At 44.5% G+C, this 14,816-nt stretch overlaps 1 protein-coding gene across 4 annotated transcripts in view; it reads right to left on the minus strand.

The window, feature by feature from the left end:
• Window positions 1-14,816, minus strand: part of CRYBG1 (crystallin beta-gamma domain containing 1) — a 180,542-nt gene that overhangs the window by 45,503 nt on the left and 120,223 nt on the right. For all 4 annotated transcript variants that reach the window (XM_074368561.1, XM_045524479.2, XM_074368562.1 and 1 more), the window contains one exon: window positions 266-1,833. In XM_074368561.1, coding sequence (XP_074224662.1) covers window positions 266-1,833 — 1,568 coding nt within the window. The remainder of the gene's footprint in view (window positions 1-265; window positions 1,834-14,816) is intronic.

Consider the following 14,816-nt stretch of genomic DNA (forward strand, 5'->3'; position numbering starts at 1 on the left):
CTCATTTTTACATTCATTAAACTTAAAAGTCTTACATCAACACGAATTTACAACCAACTTAGGCTCCCGAATGGGTGGTCTTCTTAAACCTTAACTGTGCTAACTAGCCCTTCACAACCTTAATTTCAACACTGAGGGGAAAAGTCAGTGCACAGGCAGTTCTTCCGCTAATGCAAAGATCCCGAGCCTCTGAGAGCGCCCCCCCCCCAACCCAAGCGCGTCTGCGAACCCGGAGGCTCGCCAGCCCAATCCTGCAGTTACTTACAGGGTCACTTTGGTGGTCACCGTCGACCTGCCCGCTCCGAAATGGTTCCTGGGCTTCAAGCCGTCGGGGTCAGAACCTCCGGCCGATCTGCCCAGCTCTCTGCTGCGACTTCCTTCTCCCCGGCCGTCGAAGTGGTTGGGGAGCGGCCCCCTCTTGTGTTCGGGCTTGATCTCCGGCAGCAGCGAGCTGCTCTTGACCGTGAGCTCGCGGGGGATGACCCGAGCCGCCTCCTCGCCGCTCTCCTTGACGGCCGGGCCGGGGTCGGGTGCCCTCTTGAAAGGGGAGTCTTTGGCCGGAGCCCGCGGGCCGCCGGCGGGCGAGGTGGGCACGGCCTCGGGGACGCGGCTCTTGCCCCTCCTCTTGGTGGGGGAAGAGGCCGGCGGCGGCGCTTTACTCCGCTCCGACTCCCCTCGGAGCGGCCCTCTGGGGCTGGGCTTGGACTCTAGACCGGCGGCGGAGGTAACGCCCCCATCAGGGGCCGCCGGCGGAGATTTCACTTTCTTTTCCGCGGAGCAGTTCTCGGCGGCTGCGTTTGGCGCCACCTCGTCGTCGAAGACCGCGTCGTCCCGGGCCGTGCAGTCGGGCAGCGGGGGGTCAGCGCCGGGTGAGTCGGTGGATTTCTGCGACCTTCTCCGCCTCCCCGACCTGCGGCCGCTTGACCTCTTGTCCATGTCGTCGCAATCTTCTGCCCCGGGGGTGATCACGACCGGCTCGTCCACCTGTGCCACCTCAGTCTTACTCAAATAGATGTCCAGGGTCAACACTTTGGCCGGGTGGGCGCTCTCACGGGGCCGGCTGTCTCGCCCTGGGGCCTCGGCTTTGCCGTTTGCCGATGCAGAGCCCGCCGGGTTCTCGGCGTCTTCGGCGGGAGGGTCACCTGGCGGAGCGGATGTGTTCTCGGGGGACTGGCTCAGCGCGTCTTGGGGCTCTGGAGAGCCTCCTTGGGCACACACGCTGGGGGCCCCGTCGGCGGCCTCGCCTAGTGCTCCCGCGGGTGGCTCCGCAGTGGGCGAGCCCGGCACAACTCTAGCCCCCTGGGCCGGTTCCTGCTTGCGGCCAGCGCTGGGCGAAGCGTCCTCCCCCAGACTGCGGGGGAGCGTCTCTGAGTCCTCTTGCCTGGAGGAGTTCCCTAGTGAGGAATGCAGCTGCTTGGCAGCGGAGCTGGCATCTGGGAAAGTCTCTCCCTCTGCCTCCAGAGGTTCTAATTGGGGTGAATCACTTTCATGGCTCTGCTGCACAGCCGCTGCTGCACGGCTGCAAGTAGACCGCTCGGCGTCCGAGTGGGCCGCCTGGATGCAGCCCTCCGGCCTCTGGGGCTTCTCCTGAGAGGAGCCCTCCTCGCACACGTGTGTCTGCTTTGCTTGGCTACCCTGAGATTTACTCTTATCATTCTCTCTTTCAGGGAGTTTGGAAGCGGTTACATCTTTGGGAGAACCTGATTTGGCATTTGGGCTGGTGGGGCTCTCTAACCCGTTTCTGGTGTTCCTTCTCCTTCCTGCCGTGAACAGAGTGCCAAGTTTTCCCAAAACTGGCTTCCTTTTGTTGTCTTCTGGTGGTTGTGCCCTGGACTGAAAAATATAAGGAGATGGGAGAGACAGAGTGTGAGAATCCGTTTCTTTCCTCTTTCAGTAGTAAGTACATTATGGAACTACAAGCCAAAATAATAGGCCAGAGTTTCTAATTGAAAACGAGAGTTGTGGCTTTGTGATACTCATTCCAACAAGATAAACTCTGATTTTACCTTTTAAATTTTTCTCAAACACCATCTCTGGCGCTTAGAGTAACATTTCCTTTAACTAGGAAGAAAATTTAAATATATATATTCGGAAGGTCCAAATAATCACTCACACAAAATAAACAACTCTCAGGTCTTTCTACGTTTTGCTTTTTACCTCCTTTCTTCATAAAGATGCAATTTCAAAACAGCCATGGGTGACTACAGGGCAGCAGTAAACATACTTAAGTATCCTGAGGAGGAATTCTTTTCTGAAATAACTCCCTTTCTCTTTGTAGGCAGGAAAGAGGACGAGGGAAAACAGTCTCCTCCTCCAGAACAGAAAGAAACCACCTGGGTTCAATATGATTTCTAATGAAAACCCTTAAGAAAACAAGAATTCGTTCACCTGGGCCCTCCCCTAGCCAAGCCCGAGGTTCTAGGCGGGCCCGGAGCGCTCCTCCAATGGGAGAAGCACGCGGGTATTCAAACGCCCGCTGGTCTATTGAACACCGCTGGCCGTTGCAGAGCCCACCCGAGAGGCTTTTACCCGCGGGGAGTTCCTGGGGAGTGTAAATACCGGGAGCACCTGCAGGGATGGGGGGGTGGGGCGAAGGTGCAGGGTGGCCGCTTTCGTAGATCTCCCCCGACTGGCCCGGGCGGACAGAAGGGCGCGGGGCTCTGCCCAAGTCGACCTGTGCCGGGGCTCGGTCCCTCACCACTCCGCTGGGCTCCGGGCGCGCACCGCGGGGGAGCCCCGGGGACCGGCCCACCTGTGGAAGGGAGTACGGGCTGCTTGCGGCCCAGGAGCCGGGATGGGGAAAAAAACCTGCGTCTCTTACATAGCCTGGAGCAAAAGGCCGGCACCAGGCGCCCACGTGGGAAGCCGGGAGAGAGCTCAGATCAGAGCAATAAAAGCAAATCCTCCAATGGGCGCCCTGGAGAGGATAGGTGAGGGGCCCGGGGCTGGCAGGAAGAGGAGGAGACCCGCCTTGGGGAGGGAGGTAGCGCGAGCCTAGCCTAGCTCCTAGCGGAGGGAAGCGTTTTCCCGGTAACGAGTCCACTGAAACCTAGCCCACACGTGTGGCTGCAATAACTAAAGATTTACCTCTTCCACCTGAAACCCAGGCGCTAGCTTGAGCCCCACCTTTCCTGGAAGGTGAACATCAAGGCAGTTTTTACAATACTGACTGTTTACAGGGAGGTTCCTGAGTCACTATTCAAAGCAGCTCCATTTCATTTGAGGTATATGCAGCTAATGGACTTTGGAGATGGTGGGAAATAGGACAGTAAGATTAAGCATGGAATTAACAGGGCCAACAAGCATTGACTGAGACAGTCCTGGAACTGTAACATTATGTAGTTCAGCGACAGCCACCTGAGGTGCTGTCACCCCACACCAGAAATGAGGAAAGCAAAGCTCTGACAACGAAGAGACTTAACGTGTGTGTTGGGGGCTGAGGCAATAAAGTCAGGATCGAAACCCGAGTCCTCAGCTTCCAATTGGTGCTCCCAAGGGACCCCTTTGAGGCGATGTGGAGGTGCCATGGGCACCCCTGAGCCAGTCAGCCCAGATCCCCAGAATTCACTCCTGATGAAGTGCTCTTGAATCAGATTTACTGACAGACTCCAGAGGTGATTTTTCTGGCTTGAGAAGCATGTGGTGGGCGCTTTGGAACTAGACAGCTCTTGCATGAGGAGATGACCCGATGTTGCAGGCACTGAGAGCTTTTGTGACTTAAGTTGATATGCTTCTAAAATCTAACCAGATTTTGATTAATAATTTAATTTTTCAATGGTTATATAAATAGTATAGGAAGAATTCATGGTGTAATTTAAGAAAATATACATTAAAATATTCCAATTTCCTAAGGAATATATTTGGACTCTCTTACTATGAGTCAAAGGTATTAAATGATTTTTAAACATAATTCTTTATGCACTAGACACTTGCTAAGTGATTTACATAGTTTCTCATCAGAAACAGCCCTTCTAAGATAGGCTGTGTTTTTATGCCCATTTCCAAGGTTCCTTATCCTTGCTCAAGGTCCCGCAGCCAGTAGTCTTTCTAACTCTGGAGATGGAGCTCTTTGTCTTTGCTGCCTGGACAGGCCTTTGAATATATCCTGAAGTAGCCAGGGCTAGGTTTGAGTCTTACTGGCTCAATTCTAGCCCACGTCCAAAGAAAACAAGTATACGTATTATTCTGTCCTGCCAGTGATGTTGCAATCCATCTTTCCCATGAGGTTGAAAGGCGTCTGATCAGCAGTCCTCTCTGCTCAGTACAGGTTTTTTGGGGTTTTTCTTTTTTTTCATTTTTGGTGTGGCTGCTTTTTTCAAAACAGGTTGCTCTTTGTAACTTGGCCTCATCAACTACCTGAGTCCTACTTCCCTCAGAGGGGCAGCCAGTTTGTCACCTGCCAGGCTGCTCTGTCTGTTGAACTTAAAGAATTTCAGACTTTTGTTTATATGTGAATGTTCACAGCAGCTTCATTCATAAATCAAAAACTGGAAACAACTTAAATGTCCATCAGCTGGTGAATGGATAAAAAATTTGTAGTAAATCCACACAACAGAATGCTACTTAGCAATAAAAAGGACCGAACTTCTGAAACATGTAATTACATGGATGAATCTCAAAAACATTATGCTAAGTGGAATGAACCAGACTTAAAAGGTTACATATTGTATGATTCCCTTTACATGACATTCTAGGCAATGCAAACCCAATCTATAATCACAGATAATAGATCAGTGGTTGACTGAGGGCCAGGTGACTGGAAAGAGGCACAAAGGTACTTTGGGGGGTAATGGTAATGTTCTATATCTTACTTGGGGTAATGGTTACACATGTGTATATATCTTTCAAAACTCATCAGACTACACTTAAAATGGGTACCATTTTTAAGATGTAAATTATCTTAATAAAGTTGATTTTAAAAATAAAGCTTTTTCCCTGGAATCAAAGACCAGAAACACAATCCATCTGGCTCAGGTGCACATTTCATAGTTCCTAGTCAATGGGGGCCGAGAGTCATTTCAAAGGCTACTTTCTCATCTACAGGGGAATGCCGTCTTCCGTCTTCCCCTGAGGGGCCTTGTGCATCTCCAGCATCTGAACCTCTGAGCAGAGTTCAGAGTGCACCATTCCTCCTGAGTAAAGAGCAGTCACATCTTTGAAGAACACCCCTTCTTAGAACAAGACACACATTTCTTTTCAGCCAGAGATTATTTGGTTCCAGTGTTCATGGAGGAAGAATGAGCATAGCAGATAGAAAGAAAACTAGATGGCCTGGGAGCTGTCCAGAGGGTAGGCGCCTCCTTAAGGAGGCGCCTTTGCACCTGGAGTCAGAAACCTAGAATGGGAGGCCAGGGGCCCAGCGCCTTTCCGCTTAACCTTGATGATAATCTGTTAGGAAGGGGAGTGTTTTGCAGAGAGGCTGTGAGGGCCCATCAGTCTTATTCCTGCCCCACTCCTACCCCAGGCTACTCCCCAGACTCCCCACCACCACCACCCCCCGGCACGGTCAGGGTCCTAGGTTGTCTCAGGCTGGGTGTTCTCAGGCTCAGCAGAGCCATGCAATCCTGGACCTCCTTTTTGCCCTGTACTTTGTGCCCACCTCACTGTGCAGGACCTGCACTTTGGAATCCTCCCATTACCCATGCCCTACAGGAATGAGCACGGTCCACAACAGGACAGTGTTAGAAATGGTCCATGGGTTGTGTGTGGGATCTGTTTTAGTGTTCTTGTTGGCAGACAGTAAACGTGGTTCATTAGGGGCAGGTGTAAGTATCCATAACAAGACCACATTCCAGCAGTGTGTAGTAGCCCAGGCAGCACCGGCTGTCCTGCTGTTCTCTGCTTTTCAACCTTCACGTTACAGTATCTATTACCAGAAACACACAAGCTGCCATTAAATAAAAGCCAAGACTTCCATGAAAAGATATCACTCTTTTCTTATAACTTCCAGAATATTCATGCTGAGGATTTTTAGAATTAACACTAAAATCTCATACCCCATAATAAGTTTATAGCAGAGTATCATCTCAGTCTCTGAACCCCCAGACAAGTGAAATTAAATTTAAAGGAGGACCTAGGTATAGTTCCCCTAATAGTGTAGACTTAGATTTTTGAACAGGGTCTCCTCACCATCACTCAATCTTTTTGGGATTGCCTGTGCCAATATATATGGTCCACTCTGCATACATACAAAACACACACAATGCAAAAGAAATGTTCACATAAATACACCTTGATCTATTAAACACAAACTTTCAACTTTAACCTAAAGATTTTTTTTCATATGTGATAAAGTCCCTCCCTCAGATTATAACTGTAAGTTAGCTACTTCTTCATGACTCTGGAGATAGAACTGTGGGCCGCTGTCATCACATTTGTGCTATAATAGTGATTTCTTCAGTGGCTGTTACAAGAGTAAAGACTAAGGCTTGCACTAAGTGACCCACAACCATAACACTGTTTTGTAATAAGCAGGCCTCTTACCAAAAGGCATAGGAAATGACTACATTCAACCATTTTTGATCTATGGTACAATTTCATATGGTGAAGCCAAGAGTGTGTTGGCAACAGACTTTCAGAGACTTTCCCCACTCTCACTGCTCCCCACTCTCAGGGTGGAATGCTTGCCCCTGTGCTGTTCCTAATACTTGTCAGCATCACAGTGTCCGTTCCATCTCTGCTGCTTGCCATTGTGTTCTTTGGTTTTGGTTTTGTTGTTTTTTTTAATCTTTTCTCTGTCCTTTCAACTTCGTGTGACACATACTTCTCTACAACCTCAACATGTTTGTTTTTTCCCAATGCTGTCACTTTAAGCCGAATGGTAATCATACCCTGTTATAAAAAATTATAGGTATAGTATGTGTAAAAGAATAGTGACAGATTGTTTTTTTTTTAAACTTTCAGGTTTAATAGTATCCTGAAAAACAGACATTATTGAATATGAAAGCTGTAATTTAGGAAATAGTTATATGTTCATTATTCCAAAAGTATTTCCCACTCTTTCAGAGGATTTAATGAAGAAGTAAAGAGTTTCTTTTAAAAAGTAGACTCCCAGTTCCAGCTAAGAACTGTCTTTAGGTCATTTACTATTTGACAGAAACAGTGACACCTAATTGTTTAAAGCCACTGACACTTGATTAATCAGGAAGGAAGATAATGTTTAAATTGTAGATCTTTTACTCATTCATTTCACTGATAATTATTGAGTCTGCTTTGTGCCAGATTTTCTCCTTACCTTAAAAAAGCAAATGCCCAAAGTGTCTAAATAATTTTCCTAAGATAGGCATTCTAGAAGTTAGCTCAAGCAGCACTGTTTACAATAGCCAAGACATGGAAGCAACCTAAATGTCCATCAACAGATAACTGGATAAAGAAGTTGTGGTATGTGTGTGTACACACACACACACACACACACACACACACACACACACACACACACACCATGGAATACTACTCAACCATGAAAAAGAATAAATAATGCCATTTGCAGCAACATGGATGGACCTGGTGATTGTCATTCTAAGTGAAGTAAGTCAGAAAGAGAAAGCAAAGTACCATATGATATTACTTATATGTGGAATCCAAAAACATGACCCAAATGAACTTATTTACAAAACAGAAACAGATTTACAGACATGGAAAACAAACTTATGGTCACCAGGGAGGAAAGGGAGTGGGAAGGGATAAATTGGGGATTTGTGATTTGCAGATACTAACTACTATGTATAAAACAGATAAACAACAAGTTTATACTGTACAGCACAGGAAATTATATTCAATATCTCGTAGTAACCTATAATGAAAAAGAATATGAAAAGGAATATATGTATGTATATGGATGACTGAAACATTATGTTGTACACCAGAAATTGACACAACATGGTAAACTGGCTATATTTCAGTAGTAAATAAATAAATAAATAAAGTTAGCTCAGTAACTTCCATTTGAAATTATAATATATCACTAGGAAAATAAGATTTCGTTTACTAGACTATGACTTATATACCACTTTTATGAATGCACTGACCCCATGTCATATGTTACATGCTGACTCCTGGGCCTTGAGATGTAATAACAGACAGGCTGGCGCTCTCACTTACGGCAGGTGTTGTCTGTAGAATCAGGTCACTGGGTGAACAGTGGGCACTTCTGTGTGCTCACCTTCCTCACCCTTCTCTGCACCCTAGGCCCTGACCATGAGGAATATAGAAATGGACTCCCTAACCTTTTAGCTTTGGTAGGTTCAGCCAGTTGAAGGCACTGACAGGAAATCAAAGGGAGGGACTGGAGGGAGGACAAGGTAATTTCTTCCTGCCTCTCCCTCTTCTCTTTTGGCTCTGGGTTGGGTGTGGCCCAGCCTGACTGTGGCATCTGTCAGGCAGCAACCCTGCAGCTACACTTTGGTCTCCAGGTTCCAGTCATTGCTTCCCGTTCTCACCCCTTCAGGCCCAGGATGGAAAGGGTCTCTGGTGCTGGTGGGCAGGGCTTCACTACCCTTTGCTTGGGGTGGAACCAGGTCTAGTGGACATGAAGCATATATAATTTTGAGAGCTTTCTTTGAGAAAAAGACAAAATACTGGATTGCAGATTTAGGAGCAGATCCTTGGAAGAGGCCTGATAAGGGAAGAAACTGTGAAGCTTAAGCTTCTTTCATGTCTTGTGGTTTCCTTAAAACCTTGCCCACACTTTGTACACAGCCCCTCATTACTTTACTCAATGATCCGAGCTGAAGGTGCCTTTTCCTGCACTGGGGTCCTGACTGATATTTACCATGTGCCTAATCAGGGGTAACAGATAACTCACGATGTTTCTCCCTGTGGAAACTGAACAGTTCTGAACATTTTTTTCCTACAAAGATCATTATCATGCTGAATTAATTTGCTTTAACAGTGGGGATATATAACCCTAATCTGGTGAATTTTTTTTCTCATGTATAATGTTTAACAGGAGATCTGGGAATTTGGAATGGATAGCAAATGTTTCTTACTACTTCCTGGACTGAATGCATGTCTTGGTTAGTATATAATCAAATCACCGACTAGCTAGTTCCTAAGTGGAGGAAAGAAACAGCCAAACTGGAAAATGGGAATATGCTCATTGGGGAGTAGTCAAATCAATTCCTTTTTGATTGACTCGGAACCAAAAAAGGATGTTCTTTATGCATTTTAAAAGAGAATGACTTGCACAATAACTCAGGTCAAAGATCAAGAATAAGTGCTTTAAAACACTAGAAAACCATCAGTGAGTCACAGAATCCAAGCACTCAAGTCCCCAGGACTAATGTCAGGTCAGGTCCTCTGTGCAAAACATGATGTTATGAGGGGGACAGGGAGTATGCTGGGGAGACGAGGGTGAAGCAGCCCAGGAGAGACTGACGTAGGATGCCTGCCTCCACCAGGCACAGCTGGCAGTCAGCCCACCAAGGTGACCAGGACCAGGCAGAGGTGCCAGGGTGGCCACTGGAAAAAGAATGAAGACGCTCCTCCAACACAGCCTGCCAACTCCAGGCTGCCCCTGAGACTTCTAGTGACTTTGAGACCTCATGACTTGAGGTTAGTTTAATCACATTTAAAAGCCTGGTGGAAAGTAGTGGACTTATTTCTAGAAAATGGAGCCATTTCTAGCTTTCCAATTAATATACACTTCTCAGAAATGTCTCAGTTTTCTGCAATTTCTAGTGAAAATTATTGACTCCCTGGCAATTCACTTTGAATTCAGAAGCAAAACAAGTGATTTCATGAAGAGAACTCAGGAATACTACTAAATAGGGATCAAATCATTCATCCTCTCAAAAATTCCTCTTTTGTCACAGAGAGTATTGAGAAATTCACATCAGATAGTATATGTGAACCTACTTTGAAAAGCACAAAGCACCCTAAGACAGGAATGGCTGGCATAATGAGTAGTCTGATGTTTTGCTGATGTTTCATAAGCCAAGTTTAAATTATAGAAGCTAAGTAAATAACTAACAAGATTAATGTATGATTCTCAGTTGGTGAGATGGAGATGAAAACAGAGTATGACAGACACGCAGAGCTTGGGATATCATTGCTTTTGAGCACTCATCTTCAGTGTGTCGAGAAAATAAAGAGGGCAAGCGAAGTCTACCCTTTTTTGTAAACGTTATCTTTTCCCATTCATAATGTACGGAGGATATGCACCCAGGTAGAGTGAACCCTTTTGGATCACTCTGTGCAAAATAAGTGCCTCACTTTCTATAACCTTATTCCTTTAAAATATATATATATTTGCAAGGGGAGGTCTTTGGGTCTTTTTATTTATTTATTATTAGTTTTTTTCTTTTAATGGAGGTACTAGGGATTGAACCCAGGACCTTATGCATGCTAGGCATGCATGCACTCAACCATTTGAGCTATACCCTCCTCCTATAACCTAACTCCTTTATTTTTCTTCATAGCACTTACAATCACTTACTATTACCTGAACTGAATGGACTTAATATGTATTTGTATACTTCATTCTCCATCTTTTCTTACAGAATGTAAGGGTCACGAGAACAAGAATGTAGTTTTGTACACCACTATGTCCCCAACCCTTCCTCAACACGTGGTACCAATAGTCACTCAACAAATATTTATCAACTGAACACATCAGCCATATTTTCCAGAAATCACTCAGTCTCCCATCCATCAACAAACAAGACCCAGACAACAGTGTGTGATGGAACAGTTAGTAGTTGAGGGGAAATGAATTCTTACTGAGGTCCTCAATGAACATTCTCAGGCAGGAACAAAGGCTTGTCTCTAGCCTTAGCCTCCTTCTCAAATCAAATGATTACTCCCAAATCCAGTGTCGGAAATACTCATTCTCTGGATTATTTTGAGGAACAAACTTTTGTGAAATACCGAGCACAGTCTATGGGAAAGAGACAGGGAATGGAAAAGAAAACCTTAAAAAAATAAAAGATGTACATATTCATATTTGAAATTCAGAATATGTAAACAAGTATCGTGAAGAAAATATAAATATAAATTATCCTTTATTATATCCTTTTTCCATCCTCAAACACCACTATTACTATTTTTCCCCTATGTGTCACATGTTTTTGCATTCTTTTTTATTGAAGTATAGTCAGTATACAGTATACAGTGTTGTGTCAATTTCTGGTTACTATTTTTTCTTTCTGGGTTTTAGTCAGGGCACTATCTAATAGCATTTTGTACCTGCTGTTTGGTATATTGTTCTTTCACTGAATTCATGGCCAATAAATATACTTCTGTAATAATATTTTTAATGGTTGCATTGAATTTCATCATGTCAATGTACCACCATGCGTACACTGAAGTCATTTTCAATGCATTGCAGGCTGCAGAAAACGTATTTGTACCTTATCTCTACACATATTCTTAATTATTCCCACAGGATATATTCCTAATTAGTAATTAAGGGAATGAAAAGGAAAACCACAATGAGATATCTTTACAAACCCATCAGATTGGAAAACAATTAAAAAGAGTGACAATTCCAAACATGAGAAAGGCTATGAAGCAACAGGGAAGCTCATACACTGGCGATGGGAGTAAACTGGTACCACTACTGTGGAAAACATTCGACGTTATCCTGTAGATCTGAAGCACATCCCTTGAGCATATCAGTATATTCCCTAGAGCAGCAGTTCTCAAAATTTTGGTTTCAGAACTCCTTGACACTCTTAAAAATTAAGGACCTCAAGAGCCTTTGTCTACATGGCTTATATCTATAAACACTTATCAGGTTAAAAATGAAAACTGAGCCATTTTAAGTTTAGCAGTACTCAGGATACCCATTCTATTAGTAAGCAGAGCAAGACATCATTGCATATCACGTTGCCCCTGGATCTCCACTGCACATTCATGACAGGATGACAGTGAAAGGCAAATAAACATCATAGCATTATTACAAAAATAGTTTTGACATTACGGACTTCCCTGGAAGATCTCAGGAACCCCCAAGTGTCCCCAGTTCTCACTTTGAGCACGGCTGCCCTTGAGAGGTTCACGCACATTGTTCCAGGACGTGTGCACAAGAACGTTGTCAGCAGCATTGCTTGTATTAGCCCCCAACAGGAAGCAGACCCAGATCCTATCCACAGAAAGATGAATAAGTTCATTAAGGTTCATCCATGAAACTGAATCCACTATAGCAATAGAAATGAGTGAACTTCAGCAGCACAATCCATGGATGAATTTTATCAACATGAAGTTGACTGAAAGAATCCAAGACACAAATGACAGCACAGGATCTAATTCTATTTATATGAAATTCAAGAACAGGAAAATCAATTTGTACTGTCTTGGGATATATTCACAGGTGGTAAAATTATGAAGAAAAGCAGAGATGTGATGATTATAACAGTTAAGCTAGTGGTTACATCTTGTGGTGAAAATCCTGTCTTTATTTAAAAATTTGATACTTTGTTCATCACAGATTCTTCTGCATTAACTTTTGTTTTTTAAAATATTGCAATAAAAGACTGCATTGAAATATTATTTATCTTGATGACTGAGTTTTTTGGCACCCCCTTACACTTTGCTTCCGAGGCAAATGCCCCACTCACTTCACCCTATTATTGGACCTTAGTGGTGAGGGAAGGGACGGGGTGTGGTCAGAAAGAGACCCACAGGAGACTTAAGAGGTGGCAGCAAAATGCTATTTCTCCACCTGTGCCTAGTTATACGGGAGCTTGCTTTATAATTACTCATTATACCTCACATTTATATTTTATACACTTTCCTGATGCATGCTGTATTTTACAATGACTAGGTAAACATGCATTTCTTTGTTTTCCAGTGGCATTGGATCTGTTTTATATCCTTATTGGCCTTTTATTTTTCCTCTTTTGTGGTTTATTTCAGCTTACATTTCTTAAGAACCTACCATGTGCCAGGAACCTCGTAACAGTCCTGTGAGTTGGTAACTATCATCCTCATTTTATGTTTGAGAAAATTGCCGTGTGAAAAGTGATTTGCCCAAGGTGATGCACTGTAAGATTTGTGCTATTTCTCTCCTTTTGTTTTCGGCTCTGTTCTTTTTGGCTCCATTGGACTATCTCGCACACACACTCACACACACACACAAACCACAGACTTAAATATGAACAGAGATGAGGCTAAGAAGCAAAGTGCGCTGCTAAGGAAGGTGGTGAGGAGGAGCCGTGGAAGGACGGGAACTGGACCGTGGAGACCAAGGGCTGGGAGGGGCAGCTCTGGGGCAGCCCAGAGAACATCATGGAAACCACCAAACTGGGGGGAAATTCTCACTTTAACTCGCGGGGGCCTATGGAATTATGGGTTTTCATCCAGCATGGATGTCTTTTCTACTCTCTGGGTCTCTGGCCCTGTCTCCCCCTTCCTCTCAATCCTCAAGAAGATCCACTTGGTTTGCCCTCCCAGGGCATTTGGTCTGACTCTCCACTGCCTCCAAAGACTCTGCCGTGGGGAGTGGGAAGACTGTGAGAAAGTTGCTGCTCCTTCAGTTTTGAAAAGTAGAGCATTTCCTCACCTCTCCCCACTCTGTTCCTGGCAGGCGGCAGGAGCCTCTCTGCCTCAGCTTGCACGTTTGGATTGCGTTTTGCAAACACTGCTCCTGTCCAGGCTTGAGGCGGACAAGCCCGTGCACCCAGGCTGAGTGCTGCCGGAGTCCCGATTCCGCCTGGAGACTCACACAGCATGTTCCTGCCCGTTTCAATTTGAATTTAAGTGAAAATGTCGTCTCACTGGCCGCTGCGCTCTTAGCACCCCCAGTGCCTTCCAGGTACCTTTATCTCACGTCACAGAGAAATTCAAAGGAGAAACAACCTTCCCAACTACCAGCCTGGCCACGGTACCTCCTCCCACAGTTCCCACCCCACCCCAAGCTTCCTTACCAAAGCGTGGGCTACAGTCAAATTAATCTGTTTAGTGCATTTTTAGACATTTACAATTAGACTCAGTAAGATGGTTGACCAAAATATCAGAAATTTCACTTATTAAACTTAAAATGCTTTTTGAAGGTCTATAGTCACAATGCTCTTAAACCTAGGTATTTAATTTTTTTTTAATTTGGCAAATCTACTGTAAAAAGGCATTTCTTGTAAAACACAAGATATCAATCCTATTAAAATTTCTAGGGGAACATTAGGAGTGCATATCTTATGTAAAGATTATTTGTCCGTGTAGTTATTAAGCCGTTGTATCTAAAATATCAAAAGATGGGGGAAAGTGCTAAGTACTATCAGAGAAAACAGTGGCAACAATGCTGAATACTTCTTTGGGGCTTTATATTTACACCTCTGTGAGCAAACCAGTGAAGCAAAGTTCAATAGACCCTGACAGAAACTGTTTTTCCTTAAAAGTTTACAAGATTGCTTTTTTCTCTTAACTTACTTTCAGCCATAGCACTTCTAGAATGATAGGGTCTAAGAAATCAAGTCACTCCTATAAATTTCTATGTCCTAATAAAATCCCCTTTGGGGAAAGTATGTGCAATACATAATAACTTGTTATGGGGACAGGCTGGTGTGAACAGCAACCGCCAACGCCCAGTGGAGAACGTATTTGAAAGATAACCTACATTTCAGAAGCAGGTGTAAGAAGAAAAATAAAAATTAATCCTCACACTCAACACAGTGTTTCCCAACTACTTTCTTCCAAGGGGCTGGACATCAGTTTGCCTTTGAAATTTGGAAAAGGGGGCGGAGAAAAAGATTTTTTTAACTCAGAGGGAGAAAAGGATTAACTAAGTTCTTTATAGCACACTCAACAACAGGTCAATGGAAGACATTGTTAGAATGGCTGATGGAACTAACTCAAATGTATTTAACAAGGGCAGCTTGTCA

This window comes from Camelus bactrianus, chromosome 8, assembly GCF_048773025.1.
Source record: "Camelus bactrianus isolate YW-2024 breed Bactrian camel chromosome 8, ASM4877302v1, whole genome shotgun sequence".
NCBI lineage: Eukaryota > Metazoa > Chordata > Mammalia > Artiodactyla > Camelidae > Camelus > Camelus bactrianus.